The sequence below is a fragment of the Erinaceus europaeus genome, chromosome 7, assembly GCF_950295315.1.
Source record: "Erinaceus europaeus chromosome 7, mEriEur2.1, whole genome shotgun sequence".
Classification (NCBI taxonomy): Eukaryota; Metazoa; Chordata; class Mammalia; order Eulipotyphla; family Erinaceidae; genus Erinaceus; species Erinaceus europaeus.
The window spans coordinates 116,132,661-116,152,755 of NC_080168.1; the positions used below are offsets into that span (position 1 = coordinate 116,132,661).

Below are 20,095 nucleotides of genomic sequence, written 5' to 3' on the forward strand. Positions count from 1 at the left end.
CTTGAATCTCTTGTTAGCAAAAACAGATACCTGTGGATTGTCCCTAGGGTCTTTAATCAGTTAGTTACCTGTGTCGCTGTTAGCACTAAGTAAAGCTAACTTGGGCTTGTGAAGCATCAGCCATGCTTACTGGGCTTGGAGAATATGTAGGAATTAGTCGTCTTCCCACTCAAGAATCAATGTATTTCCATATCTGAAGCCCTCAGCTGCCTTCTTTTCTTTTAATCATTTTAATGTTTTTATTTTAATGCATCCTGTTTTCGGAGTTCTGAATTATTGGCTTCACTATTGCTGATAGGAAATTTTTTTTTTTTTTTAAATCTTCAGTTGGAAGCAGCAATGCATTAGGATATAGAACTAAATCATGGTAACATCAGGACTGATTTCCATAAGCCACTGTTACCTATTTGCCTGGATTGAAAGTGCATACCCCTCACCCACCTTGCTTTAGGACAAAGGCAAGGGGGGGGGGCGCTTAATCCCAGTGTGAGTGGATTTTAATTACATTTGTGTTTCCCATCTTTTTGGAAACTAATTTTTTAATGGATTCTTTGTTGATAAGCTATTTTGATACTTATGCTAGGAAAAGAGAGATCCTAGAACATCTCGAAATTGGAATACAAGTATTATTCTCTTGGGTTTGGGAGAATTAAAGCAGTCTATGCAACCTGTCGTATGATAAGAAATAAGCCCCTCACAATTCCACTGTTTTCAATGAATGACACCTCCCCAGATTTCTTATGTTGCTGCTTATTAACACCCAGCTTGTAACTGTTTACTCTTGATGGTTGAAAAAATATTGTGCAATATCACACTGTCAAGTTTTGTTCTGTCTTTTTATCCCTCTTTGGATTTGAGTTTGAAGCATGGTACTGCAATCCTACCTGAAACAGTGGTCTGGAATGAGAAAAAATAAAGGGAAAAAAAAACTTCTCAGAGGAAGAATCCCTCAATTTTAGTGTTTTTAAAATTTATTGAAAATGTTGTATTAAATGAATTTGTCATTGGAAAAGAGAAGAGCAAGATGTGTAAGAAAGCAGAATCTACTCTTCCCCTTTGAGTGTGTATTCACGTTAAGCATGCAGAGAGATGCTTCACAGCGTGCCAAGTGAAGCCAGAGCAATTATGTCTCCAGTAAGTCCCAGAGATGCTAGGAACTTGACTAGTGGTGGTTCATCACATTTGAATTGGTTACATACAGAGTGCTGAGTTAAGCACTGAAGCCACCTAACTTGGTGTTAACCTAAGTTTCTGGATTTGAAACTGTTTTCCCCACCCTACTCTACACACCCAAATTTGTCAGACCAAAGAGCAAAGAAGGGAAAGAAAAAAAAAAAGCAGTAAAACACTTTACCAATCTATGTCACTCAGGTACAATTTTGTGGTCTTCTTTTTGTCTGTTTTCTTTGTATTGCTCTGAAGAGTCCTTTCTCAGTGTTGCCTCCGCTGCTGTTGCCTCTGTGCTCGGGGCACCTCAGTTCTGGATGCTACCCCCCCTGGGATCTCCACTGCTGTTTTGTGAATGATAGGATGTAAGTGACCATTACAGTAAGGGCTCTTTGTAAAAAAAAATAATAATAATTAAAAAAAATTTTTTTAAGGACATTGTATACATTTTATAGTCTGGCTGTCAGTTTGATATCTTGCTGTCAAGTATGTTTCTGAATCTGTATTTATCCATCCCATCAATAAAAGAGTGATAAAAGTACTCAATCTGACTGTGTACTGAATCCTCAGATTAACTTTAACTGCCATTTGATACATGTGCTTATAAATTTTCTTTTCGTAGTAGCTTGCTCTTTCTCTACTACCCAACCGCTTATAATTGAGTCCATCGCAAAACCTAAGATTTGGCTATCACAGTGAACCTGAATGTATAAAATGTCACGGGGAGGGAAAGCCTCCATCTGAATTTATGCATGAATACTTTTAAGAGTAGGTAGGGTGGGGGAGATAGTATAATGGCTATGCTAACATACTTTCACGCTGTAAGCTGGAACTGAGCAGTGCTCTGGTTAAAGTACCACAGCAGGTTGCGCAAAGCGCAAGGACCAGCTTAAGGTTCTGGGTTCGAGTCCCCGGCTCCCCACCTGCAGGGGATTTGCTTCACAGACGGTGAAGCAGGTCTGCAGATGTCTATTGTTCTCTCTCCGTCTTCCCCTCCTCTCCATTCCAACAATGATGACACCAATAACTACATCAAAAAAACAAGGGCGACAAAAGAAAAAAAATACTAAAAAAAAATAAATAAAAGTATAAAAGTATGGCTTTAACGGGTAATACAAACCTTGCTTATCTAGCAAGCACTATCAAAATGATTTATAATTATAGTTAAAAAACATTTGACATAGGTACCTCAATGTATTTGGAAAGCAGAAACTTAATAGCATTAATAATGCATGCATAGGGAAACTGGTGTTGCATACTCAAACCTTTTGCTGAGATACAATAAAATTATAACACGATTCATTGTAGCTATTGTTTACCAGCTCTAAAAGGATGAATGATGCATTTAGTAAGGGAAAGCACTTGGGGGGAGGGCTGAAGGGCCCGCACCGCAGATGTAACTGACTTGCCGTGCAGGTGACTCACATTTAAGTTCCTGGTAGGCGCTATGGCAAAGCAGGAAGCCTTGATGTTAGTAGCATCTCTCTCTCCTGAATAAACGTGGCCTGCAGTACATACATGAGGTTCCCCAAAACCAGCCACACTTGGTTCTTTTTAGTTCCTCCCATTAAAAAAAGACTCCACCACTTTTGCCCCCTCCAGAACTTCAGTGGAGGGGCAGAACTCTGATAGGGGCCGGGGAGATAGCGTAATGGTTATGCAGTCTCATGCTCAGGTTCAAGGCCCTGCACCACCATAAAGCAGAGCCGAACAGTACTCCAGAACAACAACAAAAAAACATTCTGGGCAGGGGTAGATAGCCTAATGGTTAGCTTCCAAGTCCCAGGTTCAATCCCCTGCACTCCCATAACCCAGAGCTGCTCGAGTGCTCTGGTAAAAGGAAGGGGGGAAAAATGATCGGAGGGACTTGCTTGCCAACCCATGTTCACCGTAGTTTTAATACCACTTTTTGATCTTTTGTTGCCGGTTCTGTTTCCCAGACTACCTGTACTGTGACTGCTTTCTGGGTTCGAGTTCTGGTTTCTCTAACATGCCTAACCATTCTGCGGGCTGCGGTGTTGCAAGGCACTTAGGCCGTACTCACAGTCCCAGATTATTCTAACATGTTCACGCGGAGCTATCAGGCTCTTGTCTCTGGTGCTGAGTGACTGTGGGATGAGTTCTCCGCAAGGAAGGGCTCCGTCGGCTGGGCGACAGCACAGGGGGGGCTTGTGCGCAGCACCCGAAGGCCTGAGACCTGGATTGTGTCTCTCGCACCATCAGCCGGTATCGAAAATGCTCTGAAAGTTAAAAATAAACGTAACTGGGATTTCACACCCGCGGCAAGTTAGTCTGGGGCGGTGGCGCAGCGGGTTAAGCGCACGTGGCGCAAAGCACAAGGACCGGCTAAGGATCCCGGTTCGAGCCCCCGGCTCCCCACCTGCAGGGGAGTCGCTTCACAGGCGGTGAAGCAGGTCTGCGGGTGTCTGTCTTTCTCCCCCCCTCTCTGTCTTCCCCGCCTCTCTCCATTTCTCTCTGTCCTATCCAACAACAACAGCAATAACAACAATAACCACAACAAAGCTAAAACAAGGGCAACAAAAGGGGGGAAAAAGCCTCCAGGAGCAGTGGGCTCGTGGTGCAGGCACTGAGCCCCAGCAGTAACTCTGGAGGAGGAACAAAACAAAAAAGCCTGATTTTTGTCACCACCGGACACAGTGGGCTGGTGACTTATCCGTGACCGCAGACCGACTGGGTCGGGACTGGCGGCAACGGGCCGAAAGTACCCGCCGCCACGCCGTGCAAGTGCCAACGCAGCCCTGTCTGGAGCGCTCCTTCCGCCTCGCGTTTCCGGGGGCTGCGTTACTGACTGGCAGCTCGCGCGGCCTACCCCGGGGCGCCTTTTCTTGACGTCCCGCCCCTCCCGCGCGGGATAGGTGGTTGAGCTCGACCAATGGTGACCGCCCGCCTTAGTCGCGGTAGCCAATCAGCGGCTAGAGGCAGGTCCGTAAAGAGGCCAAGTTACGAGCGCCCGGCGCGGCCGAGAGAGCGAGCGGCGCCAGACGGAGCCGGAGGTAAGATGGCGGCGGCGCTTGCCCTTTGGCTTCGCGGCTCGGCTGCCGCCTGTCTCCCCTACCCGCCCGGAGCGTCTGTTTCACCACAGCTGCCGTCGGGGGTCGCTCTCCTAGAGGCTCCCAGGAAGCGGATGCTCCAGTGCCCGGAGCCGCAGGCCAAAATGGCGCTCGTATGGGCCGCCGCGGACGGCCGGGCCCAGCCCCGAGCGCCGAGGCGGGTCGGGACAAAGACGGGGCGAGCGGAGGCAGCGGCGCGGGGCTGCGGGGCCCCGGGCCGTGCCGGGCGCCGCGGGGGGCGGGCATGGAGGGAGAGAAGCTGGCGAAGGAGACCTGGGCGGAGGGCGGTTGGCTCCCGGCCGCGCCTGGTGCCCGAGCGGCCTCCGGACACCACCACCTGGCGGCCCGCCGGGATGTCGTCAGGCAGCCATTCTGGCTCGGGAAGGGTAAGGACTCTGTCGATCTTTTGTGTGACCCTGCAGATCTGGTATGAACAGGATTCGGATCCACGTCTTGCCGACCAATCGGGGGAGAATCACTCCGGCGGCCAAGTCTCAGGAGCCTCTGTCTTGTTCCTTCACGCACCGCCCATGCTCGCAGCTGCGCCTGGAGGGGCAGGAGTTCTGCATCAAGCACATCCTTGAGGACAAGAATGCGCCCTTCAAGCAGTGCAGCTACCTGTCCTCCAAGAATGGGAAGAGGTGCCCCAGTGCCGCCCCTAAGCCCGAGAAGAAAGACGGGTATCTACGTAGTGTACACACGCGCACGCACGCACACGCACGCACGCACACACGCACACGCAGATGTTGTGTCTCTTGCACTTGTGGTTTGTTAGTGTGTGTGGGGGGGAGGCTGCGACGGGCCCCTGGTCGACCTTTCGGACACGTGCTTCCGAAATGGGGGTTATGGGTCTGCCCTGGGAAATTGACAACAACAAGGGTGAGCACTGGGGAATCGTGTCCACTTGAGTCACATACATCAGCTTTTTTTTTTTTTTTTTTTTCCCTCCTCTCAATACAATTCCCACCACCAGAGTGCCATATCCGCTCCCCTCTTCGTTGGAAGCATCCCTATTTTTTTAAAAAATAATTTTTATTATACTTGTTCTATTTATTTATTGGCTAGAGACAGAGTCGAGAGGAAGGGGGAGGTAAAGAGGGACAGACAGACACCTGCAGCCCTGCTTCACCACTTGCAGAGCCTTCCCCCTGCAGGTGGGAAGCAGCACTCAAACCCGGGATCTTGTGCACTGTGACATGTGCGCTCAACCAGGTGCAGCGCTTAAGTTTTTTTTAATAAAGTTTTTTTTTAAATACTTACTTATTCCCTTTTGTTGCCCTTGTTGTTTTATTGTTGTAGTTATTATTATTGTTGTTGATGTTGTTGGATAGGACAGAGAGAAATGGAGAGAGGAGGGGAAGACACGGGGAGAGAGAAAGACAGACACCTGCAGACCTGCTTCACTGCTTGTGAGGTGACTCCCCTGCAGGTGGGGAGCCGGGGCTGGAACCAGGATCCTTACATTTTGCACCAAGTGCGCTTAACCCGCTGCACTACCGCCCGACTCCCATGTTTTTTTTTTTTTTCAAGAATTTCTTTCTTTGTTTGTTTATGAGAAAGATAAGAGGAGAGAAAAGAGAACCAGACATCACTCTGGTACATGTGCTGCTGGGGATTGAACTCGGGACCTCATGCTTGAGAGGCCAAGGCTTTATCCACTGCGCCACCTACTGGACCACCACTGTCATATTTTCTTCTACCTTTGCTTTAGTTCTATGCAGAAGCATAACCCCGCTGGATAAATGTAGCTTCTGATTTTAAAAAAATTTCTCCTACATCTTAGTGCTTACAGCTCATTCATATTAAATTTGAAGTTGTCTTCCAAGTCGGTTTTGAGAAATGAAAATGGATTTTTTTTTTTTTGAGAGAGAGATAATGCCCTGATTTTGGTAGTTGGAATTTTTTTTTTTTTTATGCTGATACAGTAGCCTATGCTGACAACAGTTCCCTTTAGTTAAGACCAAGTCATTTGACCTTCGGCTGGTTAAGTTATTACTCTGCTTTGGGAGTTGGGCGGTAGCACAGCGGGTTAAGTGCAAGGGCTGGCATGAGGATTCCGGTTAGAGCTCCCGGCTCCCCACCTTCAGGGGAAGCAGGGCTGCAGGTGTCTGTCTTCCCGTCCTCTCTCCATTTCTCTCTGTCGTATCCAACAATGACGACAACAATAACTACAACAATAAAACAAGGGCAACAAAACAGTAAATAAACACTGAAAAAAGATAACAGTTACTCTGCTTCACAGGGCTTGTCTGTTTACAAATGGAGATAGTAGTAGTCTATTTAATCTCTTAAACTATATGCGTATAACATGTTTATGTTTTGTGTTCACAGGGTGTCTTTCTGTGCTGAACATGCCCGTAGAAATGCCTTGGCATTTCACGCGCAAATGAAGAAGACCAATCCGGGGCCTATGGGCGAAGCCCTCTTGTGCCAGCTGAGCTCCTACGCTAAGACAGAGCCGGGGTCTCAGACTCCAGAGAGTAGCCGCAGTGAAGCTAGCCGGATTCTGGGTAAGGATCTTCTCTCCCAAAAGAGGAAGAAGCTTAAGGAAGAAATTGGGGGTTGGGTGGTAGCACAGTGGGTTAAACACAGGTGGTGAAAAGTGCAAGGACCAGCGTGAGGATCCCAGTTTGAACCCCTGGCTCCCCACCTGCAGGGGGAGTCGCTTCACAAGCGGTGAAGTAGGTCAGTGGAAAAAAAAAAAAAGTGGTCCGGGAGGTGGCTCAGTGGATAAAGCATCGGACTCTCAAGCATGAGGTCCTGAGTTCAGTCCCTGGCAGTGATGTCTGGCTCTTTCTCTCTCCTATGTTTCTCATTAATAAATAAAATCTTTAAAAAAAATTAGTTTGGCACTGGAGATACGTTGCACATATACACGGTAGAGCTATACATTGTGATCCTGACTGGCAGTGTGGTGAGGATTCCTGAGTTGTTATTTTCCCTATTTTTTTTTTTTAATATGAAACAGTGTATACTTAGGTTTATTTATGACTTTTCCCTCCTAAATTACTGTTTTCTTAGATAAGGTAGTTTCTGGAGAGGAATAGTTAAGAATGATTAAGAGTTGATTTTCTTTTTTAAAAAATTTTATTATCTTTATTGTATAGAGACAGCCAGAAATCTAGAGGGAAGGGAGTGGTAGAGAGACAGAGAGACACCAGCGGCCCTACTTCACCCCTGCAGGTGGGGGACCAGGGACTCCAGCCTGGGTCCTTGTGCATTGTAACATGCACTCAACCAAGGAGTTGACTTTTCTGACCCTTTAAGGGTATGGTTAAATTGCATGTAATCTTACCTGGCTGCTTGTTGTTGTTGTTGTTGTTGTTGGTTGGTTGGTTGGTTTTTGTTTTCCTCCAGAGCTGTGCTCAGCTCTGGCATATGGTGGTTCCAGGAATTGAACATGGGACCTTTGGTATGGTACCTCAGACATGGAAGTATCCTATAAACCATTGTGTGTGTGTGGTCTCTCCTTCCGCATGTTTATTTATTCCTCCCTTCCCCAGCCCCATTGTACTAAAGTTTTTCCCCTGTTCAGTTTGGGTGGGGTTGATGTGTTTTGCTGTGTTTTGTGTGGTGGAGTTACGGAGGTGGGAAGTCTTACTGGCTACTCGCCCTCCTTGCCTCAGATGAAGACAGCTGGAGCGACGGGGAGCAGGAGCCCATTACTGTGGATCAGACGTGGAGAGGCGACCCTGACAGTGAAGCTGATAGCATAGATAGTGATCAAGAAGATCCCTTGAAGTAAGTTGTAACTGCACATGATTCCTTTAAGATACTTTGTGTAGTCGATAGGTGAAATGTAGTGCTGCGTGCTACTAACAGGCTCAGCTAGGAGGGTTAAAGAAAGCGTCACTGTAGTCACTGCCAACTTGTGTGTATAAAAACGGCACGGTTCATTACGATCTCAGTCAAGGTGTAGATGGGATTTTTTTTAAGTATATATATTATTTATTTATTGAATAGAGATAGGGAGAAATCCAGAGGGATGGGGAAGATAGCGAGGAAGAGAGACATGTGACTGACTTGGCTTAAGCCTCAGGATTAATGAAGTGATTGTATTTGAATAACTACTTTTTTTTTTTTTTCCAAGTTACCGTTGCATAGAAGCAGGAAGTGAGAGGGAAAGGGGAAACTAGAGAGAGAGAGAGACACTACAGCACTGCTTCACCTCATGAAGCATCCGCTTTGCAGCTGGGGTTTGAAGCTGGGTTCTCATGCACTTTGTAACATAAAGCTTCTGTAAGTTGACTATTTTAGCACTGGACGCTTTTAAGTAACAAGCACTGGTCCAGTCTCCTTTTAAGCTGGGGTTTTTGTGTGTGTGTTTGGGGGTGTGTGCCGAGGGCCTTGCACAACGTGATTTCAATACTCCTGGGCATTCATTCTATTTTGATTTCAGACACAGACGCCACAGCGGCAGAGTTTGAACCTGGGCTTCGTGTAGCAAGACGCTGTGCTCTCTTGGTTGAGCACTTATCTTTGGTGTTTCTTGTGCTTTTGTATGTTTTGCTGCATTCTCTGTTTTATTCCAGACACGCTGGTGTTTACACAGCAGAAGAAGTTGCCCTGATTATGCGGGAGAAACTCATTCGTTTGCAGTCCTTATACATTGATCAATTTAAACGACTTCAGCACCTCCTCAAGGAGAAAAAACGACGTTACTTACACAGTCGCAAAGTGGAGCATGAGGCACTAGGCAAGTTTAATGAGAGCTCCAGTAAGGAACTAGTAAGGCTTTTTAAAAAAACGTTTATTTATTCCCTCTTGTTGCCCTTGTTTTATTGCTGTAGTTATTGCTGTTGTTGCTGATGTCGTCGTTGTTGGATAGGACAGAGAAATGGAGAGAGGAGGGGAAGACAGAGAGGGAGAGAGAAAGACAGACACCCACAGACCTGCTTCACCGCCTGTGAAGCGACTCCCCTGCAGGTGGGGAGCTGGCTCGAACCAGGATCCTCACTCCGGTCCTTGTGCTTTTAGCCCGCTGCACTACTGCCAGACTCCCAAAAGGTCTGGCTTTTATAGTGGTGTGGGTGGAGGGTTGAACCTGGGACTTTGGGCCTTAGGCACAAGAGTCTCTTTGTATAACCATTATGCATGCTATCTACTCCCACCCAAAACCGCCCATCTTAGGTCAGATAGGTCCTGCCTTACCTACATCAGAGAAGCATCCCTAGCGACTAGACATCCTGACTGTCATGACTCTGCAGGTAGTAGTCTCTTGACTGGCCCAGAGGGACTTTTGACCAAAGAACGAGAGAACCTCAAGCGACTAAAATGCCTTCGACGGTATCGACAGCGCTATGGAGTGGAAGCCTTGTTACACAGACAGTTGAAAGAACGCAGAATGCTGGCCACAGACGGTGCTGCCCAACAGGTAACTCACGTTCACTGCATTACATCTGGTACGTAGATATCTGCTTTATTTACAAAGTCTAGGTGGTTGTCAACACAGTCTCGGCTCTGAAGTCTGACTCACTGGACATGGGGTTTAGTGAAGAGCGCGCAGTGACAGAGCCTGGAGGTCTCGGTTCCCTTCTGACCCATGGACTGGTCTGGTAGCTTCTGTGGGCTCTTCTACTCATTTGTATATTGAGAAGTTGGCTTTCTTGATTCAGACGTGTTAGACCCAGGTTCAGTCAGAGTTCCTCAGGAAATTTTCCTTAGATGGTGTGAAGATAATAGGATCTGTGAATGCCCAGATACGCATTTACGAGAAACTGTTAAATTTGTTTCTTAAGCCTTTGGCCCCTGTTTTAGTAAGAGTAATTCCATTTTATTTTGATTCGTTGATGATGCACAGAGGATTACAATTAAAAAGGATCCTGTTAATAGACAGTAGTTTGAAAACTGCTCAACTTTATCCCAGCTTTATAGTATTGAGTTACATACATGCTTGGATCAGAGTTGACCCCTCAAGATGAAGTCTTAAACTGCTCTTCGCCTTTCATCGTATTGATTGAATAAAATTCGTAAAGTTTAATTTTCTAGATTTTAAGAACATACTTTTCGTACATGTAATACCTAAGTGTCGTAGTTGGCTGCATGCTCCTTTGTTGGAAAATTCTGACTTGTTTTCTCTGTTTAGGCCCATACTACTCGTTCCAGCCAGAGGTGTTTGGCTTTTGTGGATGATGTTCGCTGTTCCAATCAGTCTCTCCCAATGACCAGACACTGCCTTACCCGTATCTTTTTACCCTGCTTGGTTTGTAGCTAGGTAGAGGGCTAGTAGGAATTCCTAGTTTGCTTAATTGAAGATCTTGTTTTCCCTTGGCCCTGAATCAAGACCAGCAGTTCGTTGAAGCTGTTGGTTTCAAGCAGGAGCCTAAAAAAAGTCTTCCTATGGTCTGTTGGCCATTTCAGAACTTTGGAGATGTAATGGTCAATTCATTAGCAAGAAACAGCTGAGTGACTGGTGCAGGATACGGACTGATACTTATCTATAGTCAGTTAAAATCCTGATCCTGAAATACAGAGATCCCTGATGTAACTTTTTCATTTGAATGCTAATACCGTTAAGTTGCTATTTGAAAAAAAGAGATCAATCTAAGCTGTGAGCTGCTTGTGTATGATCAGGGTCCTTAATGTCTGTTTTCAGTTTCTTTCAGTGTGGGAATTGTGGAATGATTCCTACGCCATTAGTCCTTTCCCCTTACTCATTAACTTGCCTTCGAAGCATGGTATCATTTTGTTACACCATGGGACTACATTGACTATTAAGGCTGTTACATTTTTTGAGTTGCTTATTGGACTTGGAGAGTGTATCTTCATCTTAGACATTGAGAAAGTTTCGTAGTAAAAGCGGCTGTTAAATCTTGACTATATATGAAAGGCCGAAATCTCGTTAGATTTCATTTGCCTGCCAAGAGATATTAGGAAGTAAAAGGGAGTTTCTTGACTATAAAGAGAACTTCCTACTTTAGAAAGGCATAAGAAGGACTGAGGACAGCTTCCCCAGTAGGGGCTCCCCGTACTGTGCAGGAGGGTCTGACCATCACTGAAGCACTCAGGCGTGGTGGAATGGTGCTTTGGGGTCTCTCCGGGGAAGAGAACTCGATGGAAGCAGTGGTACTGCACATGCACAAAGCTCTAGCAGAAAGAGAGAGAAAAATAAAGAGGCAGACTGGTTGTGAAATCCTAGTAAGTATTTCACCAGCTTTATTACAGCATTGCAGAGTGATTACTGTCCTTATCCGCAGAGTATGTAGATTGCTTGAGCAAGATGCTAAACAGGAAAGATGAAACCTCAAAATAGAATTGGGTGATGGCTATTAGGGCCAGATTTAAAAGTAGAAGTGACCGATCATTAAAGAGGAGATTAAGCAAGTGTCATATATAAATTTAATACTTGCACGTGCCCATATATTGAGTGAGCAGAGTGAATTTCAAAAGTTGCCACCAATGTGGTGAAATTAACCTTTCATGGTATTGGGCTTATTATTATTATTTATCTATTGGTTAGAGATAAATCGAGAGGGAGAGGGTAAGGGGGAATAGAGAGACAACCTCAGCCGTGCCTCACAGCTTGTGAAGCCCCCCTCCCCCACAGGTGGGGAGCTGGGGCCTTGAACCTGGGCCCTCGCACATGGACTCAACCAGGTGTGCCATCACCCAGCCGCAGGTATCTATGATCTTTTAAAGAGGTGGTTTGATGATTCTCATATTTTATGATTATGTCACTTATGGTAATTAACTATAAGGAGGCCGTTGCATGCCAGTGTTTTTATGTTAAATTCATTCAACTGGAGACAGACTTTTCAGAAATGGGCAATTAGAGAAGAAACCACGCTAGAATGTAGCTTGGAAAGTGCTGGTGACTTACAGGAGATGACAGGGACCATGTAGAGTAGTTCAGCTACAAGGAGCTAAGTCTGGGCAGCCAGTGTAATAAATAAAGACTGTGACTGTGTTTGTACTTTCTAGGTCTTCAGTGGACTTAAATTTCTTTAAAAGGCAAAACTTTACTGTATGTGAATAGCTTATAAAAATACTCTTCTTTTAAAAATCAGAGTTGGAGATGAAACGTATTTGAAAAGAGAAGGGAGGTGTCTTTTTTTCTTTTTGCTCTCTTCCACGCCACGGTTGCCAAAGTCACTTACCCTTCCTTAAGTCCTTATCCCAGAGAAAGATGCGACTGCCATTGGTGCCCTGTTAACTCTTTACTCTGGTCTCATGGAGACAGCACTGGACTGAAAGTGAAGGACCCACACTCTAGCTGTAGGTTAATTAACCATTCCCGTTTCTTTGTCTTGCTTGTCCCCATCTGAAAGGAAAGAGGGTCTGGTGGAGGATGGGGGCGGGCTTCCCCAGGATATCCTGGTATAGTAAATGTCAGATGGAATTCCCTGGGGAAAGTTGTGATTTAAAACATTTAGCTTATTAAAGTGCCACCTTCAGTAGTCATTTAAATAAATTGGGGCTTCAGCACAGAGTGCTGTTGGTTATCCCGGGTACAACACCGGGAGGAAGTGTTGCTGACATCTAGTGGGTAGAGCCGGTACTGCTGCTAAACCCTATAAAGGGCACCCATATTGTCAGGCAAACCCATGTTGTCAGTAGTGCCAGACTTGTAAAGTCCTGCTTTGGAGTGGCAATTCCTAGGTATGAACTGAATTACATGACTTTATTTTAAAAAAAAAGTCTGCTTGGTAAGAATGACCTTAATCTTTTGGGAACAAGAAGTTGCCCATAATTCTAAAGAGGGGGAAAGAAATAACCATGCAGTTGATTTCAAGAAATGGTAAGCTGTAAAGTGTATTTCGTAGGATAATTTGAACTGGAATTTTGTAATTTTATCTGATTTCAATTTTGATTCATCCTACAGAGCCTCGGACAACTTGGAAGTGTAGGGCTTTTCTGCTCCCACGTGACAGACTGCTAGAACTCCTAAAAACCTTTTCTTTAGGCCTTCAAAACCAAATAGCTTCCCTTTCTCTTTGGAATCATAACAGAGGACTCAGACCCTGAACTCACACTGTCTCCCCTTCAGGATTTATTTATTTCATATGAGATAGTTTCATGTGAGAACAAACCAAAGCACCTCTCAGACCTGGATCAGACCAGGTCCATCAGGCATGCAAGTCCTGGACTCTGCCAGCAGGGCTACACCCCCAGCACCCCCAGCCACAAACCACCACTGCCCATTTTCAAAAAGGATATGGAAATATGTTAGAATGTCCTGTCACGATGTGATCCGTAGTTCTCAGAGCTACTGGTTTTCCTGGTCCCTCTTGCTTTAAAGGACTTTATCATAAAGTCTTTGCAAACTCAGTCACTCTACCGGACATTGTAGAAACAGCATTGTGTCTCTTCACTCTGAGAAGGGTTGGGAGAGGCATTTGCAAGCTACTGGAACCTGTCAGGACATTTTTTTGAGGCGTAGATTCCTTGGGTTATCATTTCTTTCCATGTTTGACTCTTAAAAGAACAAGAGGGGCCCAGGTGGGGGTGCTCCTGCTAGTGTACATGTTACAGTGTACAAGGACATGGTTCAAACCCCCAGTTCTCTCTCAGCTGTAACAGGAAAGTTCCACCAGTGGTGAAGCAGCACTGCAGATGTCTCCCTTTTCTCCCCCTACCGATTGGTTTTTGTCTTTTTTTTAATCAAATAAATGTATTTCTTTTTTTAAAAAATATTTTATTCCTTTTTGTTGCCCCTGTTGTTTTATTGTTGTAGCCATTATTGTTATTGATCTCATTAATGTTGGATAGGACAGAAAAATGGAGAGAGGAAGGGAGAAAGATAGACACCTGCAGACCTGCTTCACTGTGAAGTGACTCCCCTGCAGGTGGGGAGCCGGGGGCTCCAACTGGGATCCTTACGCCGGTCCGCGCGCTTTGTGCCACCTGCGCTTAATCCGCTGAGCTACTGCCCGACTCCCAATAAATGTTATTTCTTTAAAAAGGTGGGGAGCTGGGGAGACAGCATAATTTTATGCAAAAGCCTTTCGAGCCCGAGGCTGTGAGGTCCCAGGTTCAATCCCTAGTACCATCATAAGCCAGAACTGAGCGGTGTTCTGGTCAAAGAGGGAGAGAGAGACAGGCTGAGTAGTGCCTTCAGGTTAAATGCCTGTGCTGCTGGAAGGGGTGTTGGTTAAGCAGTGCCAGTAAAGCGAGTTAGATGGTAGTAAATGGTGCTAATGTGAGAAAACACTAGCTAGTTGTGTCTGGTTCTCTGTTAGACATAGCCAGTTTTTGAGTAGTCTAGGCGTTGAGTTTAACGTGGCAGACAGACAACTCTTCCGTACATCCAATGGATCCATTTCATTTCCCTTGACCATTTTTCTACAGATATTTGTCAGGACACGAATCAGGTTCTCTTCAAATGCTGCCAGGGGTCTGAAGAGGTGCCCTGCAACAAGCCAGTTCCTGTAAACCTCTCTGAGGATCCCTGCTGCCCTCTGCATTTCCAGTTGCCTCCCCAGATGTATAAGCCCGAGCAGGTTCTGTCAGTGCCAGATGATCTGGAAGCCGGCCCCGTGGACCTGTACTTGAGTGCTGCTGAGCTCCAGCCCACTGAGAGCTTACCTCTGGAGTTCAGTGATGTAAGTTAGAGAAGCTCTGGTCCGGTGGGCTCTTAGGCAAGGCCTTATTAATGGTGAGAAGAGACCACTCACTGTGGCTAGGAGTGTTGAAACAATATGTGTATGATGGTGTTAAGTTTTGTTTCTGACCGTACCCATTACAAACTAAGACAAACTGAGGCCAACACAGGCTAGAGAGGAAGATGTGTGAGGACACTTCTGATCTGACCTCCACAATCGACAGACACAGAGGACTATGAGTATGAGGCTTTACTGAACAGATGTATTTAAGTTCAAGCCCTTAGCAAATCTAGGCCAGTAAGACAGTCTCCTTTTATAGGTTTCTACAGCTTCGTTATGCCAGGGGATGCCGTGGCCAGAAACCTCCAATTATCTCTGACCATGCCAGTCTCACGAAGGACTTAGCTGAGAGGGATAAAGCAGTATTCCAGAGGAGGAGCTCTAAGTAAAATAGGGCAATTAACACACACAAAGACGGATGTACAAAGAATCAGACCACTGCTAAGGCCGTAGGAGAGGTGGGTTATAGCCAGTAGCCTCACCTCCGGGGTGCTTAGTCAGAAAAACTACTCCGTGTAGAACAGGCCTCAGAGCTGTCACAGGACCAAGGAGAATCAGTTCGAGACCTGACAGTGAGCAGAACCTGAGTCGGCTGTGGTGGTCAGAAGGCTTCAAAGCTCCTGGCTGGCTCGCCATAATGAGAGAGCGCTTCTGATCCGAACCCACACAGACTGCCACGACTCCCGTATATAAGTGAAGTATAAGGAATTTATTCTTGAGTTTGAAAATAAGGCCAGTCCACAGACTTACACAGCGACAACACCAAAAAGACAAAGACAGATTCAGCTGAGACATCCCAGGCCGGTGTACCAGATTTGGTCCCGATGCTCGGAGACATGAAGGCTTGAAATTTGGCCTCCTTTAAAGGGAAAAGTGAGTGGGGGTGGTCTACATGAACTACGTGATTAACATGTCCTTGCTCATTTTGGGCTTAAAGTTCAAGGAAAATAGGCTATTCTTCCGGGGAGGAAGCAAGCAGTGTTTACAGAAGCCAAATGGACAAGTTAACAAGTAGCTGAGGAGGGGGTTGCAAGGTGTGCAGTTTCAAAGCAAACAATTAGTGCATTAGTGTAACTTCATCTTGTTTCTAAGAGATCTTCGCTGTCTCCTTCAGTGAGCTAGTCCACTTGGGGAATTCCATTCTTTCACAATGGTTGTTTCTAAGCCTGTTCGTTTAGAGATAATTTAAAATTTGCAGACATTTCTCTTTTCCTGAGGGAATTGAAAACTAGGGGAGTTGGGAAGTAGTTATTATTGTTGTTACTGATGTTGTTGGATAGGACAGAGAAATGGAGAGAGGCGGGGAGGACAGAGAGGGGGAGAGAAAGATATAGACACCTGCAGACCTGCTTCACCACTTGTGAAGCGACTCCCCTGTAGGTGGGGAGCCGAGGGCTCGAACCAGGATCCTTACGCAGGTCCTTGTGTTTTGCGCCACGTGTGCTCAACCCGCTGCACAACCACTCAACTCCCAATGCGGTAAAATTTTAAAAAATAATGGAAGTCCAATATTTTTTTCTTTCTTTTTTTAATTCTTACTTATTTATTCTCCCTTTTGTTGCCCTTGTTTTTTAATTGTTGTAGTTATTATTGTTGTCGTCATTGTTGGATAGGACAGAGAAATGGAGAGAGGAGGGTAAGACAGGGAGAGAGAAAGACAGACACACCTGCAGACCTGCTTCACCACCTGTGAAGTGACTCCCTTGCAGGTGGGGAGCTGGGGGCTAGAACCGGGATCCTTAGGCTGATCCTTGCGCTTTGCGCTGCACTACCACCCGACTCCCCGTCCAGTATCTTATGTAGATAGTGTAAATTTGTGTTTTGTCTCTAATAAACTTTTTTTTGGGGGGCTAGGGAGATAGCACAGTGACTATGCAAAGACTTTCCTTTTTAATCAGAGCACTGGGAGTTGAACCTGGGACCTCAGACCCTAGGCATGAGAGTCTGTTTGCATAACCACTATGCTATCTTCACCCCCTAAAAAGCAAACAAAATATCTTATGCCTGAGGCACCAATGGTCCCACCCAGGCTTATCTATAGCGGCATTGTACGCCCCTAAGAACTGACTCTAGCTTTGCTATCTGCCAGTTCTGATAGGTTACGATAGAGTCTATTGTTTCTTAGAATAGAGGTGTTCCCGAGGACTTTCACAGCCTGACTTTGCACACCACTCTTCACCTCAGCTTTTTCCTTGGTTGGCCCCAGTGTGTAAGCCCATTTCTGGTTTGGTTTCATCCCAAATTAATACTAACACTTCCTGCTTGACTTTAGGGATCCGTTGACATTCCAGCTCAACCTTGGCTTAACTTTTGCCAATTTCCTTATTTGTATTGATTTTTAAAATTTATTTTACAGGGTAGAGATAAAATGAGGGAAGTGGAGGTAGAAGGGAGATAGATGCCTGTAGCACCATTTTATTTAAGTGAACATTTGTAAGGAATTATGCATTTTGAAGACTGGTTTTTATGAGGCAGAAATAAGATGTAGGAGGCATTATTGTCCACCTATCAGCTGAAACAAACTACCTTTTAAACTATAATTCCCCTGTCTCCCTTCCATGTCTGCTCTAGTAACCACTACTCTACTTTTTGTTTCTGAATTACCCTGTTGTTTTTGTTGTTGTTTTTTTAATTCCCTTTTGTTGCCCTTGTTTTATTGTTATTGTTGTTGGATAGGACAGAGAGAAACAGAGAGAGGAGGGGAAGAGTGGGGGGAGAAAGACAGACACCTGCAGACCTGCTTCACCGCTTGTAATTAGACTCCCCTACAGGTGGGGAGCCAGGGGCTCAAACCAGGATCCTTACACCGGTCCTTGTACTTTGTGCCACCTGCACTTAACTCGCTGTGCTACCGCCCGACTCCCTTTTTTTTTTAATACCTTTAAAAGCGCTGTAGTAGTCTGCTTTATGCTTGACAGCAGGAAAAAATTCTCAAGTTCTTTGGGACTTTTGGACATTCTGGAACAATCTTGATTAAAACTAGACCCAGGAGTAAGGGAACTATAAGAATACTTGTGAAGTTTGCTGGGGGTGGGGGGGCGGGGAATAGGGACTTCAGCTTATTAGGTCCCTTGGTTTTGCTGATAACATCTTTTGTCTCTTCCTCCCTCCCCCCAGGACTTGGATGTTGTAGGAGATGATATGCAGTGCCCTCCATCACCCTTGCTTTTTGATCCTTCACTGACCCTTGAAGATGACTCAGTCAAAGACATTTCAAAAGGCCCTGTGGATATTTTGGCAAGTGGAGAACTACCCCAGCCGGGCAGAGGCTTCCCTGCTGGCTCGCATGTGCCACCCTGGGAGCTGTGACATCATCACTCGTAGTAGAAGGCTGCTCAGTGACAACCATATAAAGAAGATGTTGTGCTTGCTGTTCTCTGCTCAGAGATAACTTTTCAGACAGAGGGGGAGAGGGAAAAACACCATAACAGAGTGACCTTTCCTGGTGCATTGAGGGCGGGGTTTAAAGCTGGGTGCTATTCGTAATGTCAGAGTCACTCGTGAGGCACCATGCCCATGCCAAGGCCGATACTTGGAAAGAAATACCTCTTACCTGCACCTGAATGTGTGCTGCTCCAGTTCTCCAGAAGGCATTTAGAGAGAATACCTAGATCTCTGAATAGGACACTGAATTTCGTTAATTAGAAATGGCTGAGGCAGGGAATTCCCCCCCCCCCCCAGGGTTATTGCTGGGGCTTGGTGCCTATGAATCCACTGCTCCTGGAGGCTTTTTTTTTTTTTTTTAGGACAGAGAAATTGAGAGACAAGGGGGGAGAGAAAGTCACCTGCAGACCTGCTTTACCACCTGTGAAGCGACCTCCCTGCACGTGGGGAGCCGAGGGCTCAAACTGAAATCCTTGCACCGGTCCTTGTGCTTCGCGCCATGTGCGCTTAACCCGGTGCGCTACCGCTCAACCCCCCAAAATGTCTAAAGGGAGAGTTCAGCCCTAGAATTGCTTTCATCGTAGACTAATGACAAGTAATAAAAGTTTGGCTTTTTCTTTTGAGGCTGGGTAAGTTACCAATGGCTCTGACTGAAGACCAGTAGCTCTCCTATAGCTGCTGGTTTCATACAGATGCCTCAGAGGATCGTCTTCCTGTGAGATCTGGTGGCTGTTCTGGACCTCAGCAGAGAATGGCTATCTCATTTGGAAGAGCCAGCCCACAGCTCTCCCATTGGGAGGGGTGAGGGGTCCTAAGTGATGACTTCCAGATGAAGGAGGAAGCTGGTTCTCAGCAGCAGGCGTTGCTGAGCTAGCTTCCTGTTGCAGACCAGTGAATGAATTTGTAATCAGAGTCCATCCTTTCTTCAAACAGGGCCAAGTGCAGATGCCTGGAGATGGCAACAGACTGCAGGGATCTCGAAATCCTGAGAAAGTCTCCACACCATTGCTTCAGGGCGGAGTGGCCACTGCAAATGGAAAGCCAGAACCCACGTCTCTCAGCTGATTGTTTTGGGAGCCATCTGACTGGAGGATTTGAACTACCCAATTACACAAGCACTTGTCAGTAGAAGACAGCCCAGGCCATTGTGCTTGCCTTACGGGTGACTCAGTGCTGTAGTCAAAGGAAGACCAGATCTGGGGGTGGGGTGGGGAATGAACCAGTAGTGTTTAAAGGTGGGCAAGTGGGTGTCTTTCCCACTGGGCAAGAGAGATCAGTGATTCCTGAGGCATTTGTAATGGGATTTCTCGCACCTTGGGAGGAATTCACATAGGTGTGTAAGTGGGAGGTGAGAACTTGCGTACCCTCGGAATATCGTTGGACCCAGTGTCTGATTATTTCCAATAGCCAACATTTTTGCCTTCTCTCATCACTTAATTGGGTAATCTGGACCCCCCTCCAATGAACTATGACCTATAACCTCAATGAGAAAACGGCCCATAGGTTGGACCCTTAACCAGCCTACTTTCTAACTTATGTAAATTTCTGTAGTGTCCATTCTGTGTAAGATACAAAATGACTGTCTATAGTTTCTATTAAATAATAAAATGTGAAAAATGTCAAAACAGTCACTTGTATGTTTTGTTTATTAGCTGTCTGATGGGAAAGTGAAAATAAAACAGATATGCTTCTGTCATAAAAAGGAAACGCCTTTGCGTCCAGCTTGGAGGCTAAGACTAAAATCTGTTAGAAGTTAAAGGAGGGTGGTCTGGGGGACGGCACAGTGGATAAAGCATTAGACTCTCAAGCATGAGATCCTGAGTTCCATCCCTGGCAGCCCATATACCAGAATGCAATGTCTGGTTCTCTCTC

General features: G+C 45.8%; 1 protein-coding gene and 2 non-coding genes across 4 annotated transcripts; all 3 read left to right on the plus strand.

Annotated features, from left to right (window-relative positions):
* The first annotated feature begins 4,093 nt into the window (after nt 1–4,093).
* On the plus strand, nt 4,094–19,850 carry KANSL2 (KAT8 regulatory NSL complex subunit 2). 2 transcript variants are annotated; one of them, XM_007528530.3, is made up of 10 exons: nt 4,094–4,181; nt 4,661–4,918; nt 6,570–6,748; nt 7,865–7,979; nt 8,771–8,938; nt 9,450–9,612; nt 10,324–10,420; nt 14,526–14,779; nt 17,957–18,076; nt 19,157–19,850. In XM_007528530.3, the coding sequence occupies exons 2-10, from the start codon at nt 4,668–4,670 to the stop codon at nt 19,286–19,288; spliced, it is 1,479 nt and encodes a 492-aa protein (XP_007528592.1). In that variant the 5' UTR covers nt 4,094–4,181; nt 4,661–4,667; the 3' UTR covers nt 19,289–19,850. The 2 variants fall into 2 exon arrangements, with proteins under 2 accessions (XP_007528592.1, XP_060051440.1); XM_060195457.1 differs by lacking the exon at nt 4,094–4,181 and adding an exon at nt 4,209–4,399.
* On the plus strand, nt 10,506–10,641 carry LOC132539687 (small nucleolar RNA SNORA2/SNORA34 family). The gene has a single exon (XR_009551015.1). It is a non-coding gene; the product is annotated as a small nucleolar RNA SNORA2/SNORA34 family (small nucleolar RNA).
* On the plus strand, nt 18,864–19,002 carry LOC132539688 (small nucleolar RNA SNORA2/SNORA34 family). The gene has a single exon (XR_009551016.1). It is a non-coding gene; the product is annotated as a small nucleolar RNA SNORA2/SNORA34 family (small nucleolar RNA).
* Nucleotides 19,851–20,095: the final 245 nt, after the last annotated feature.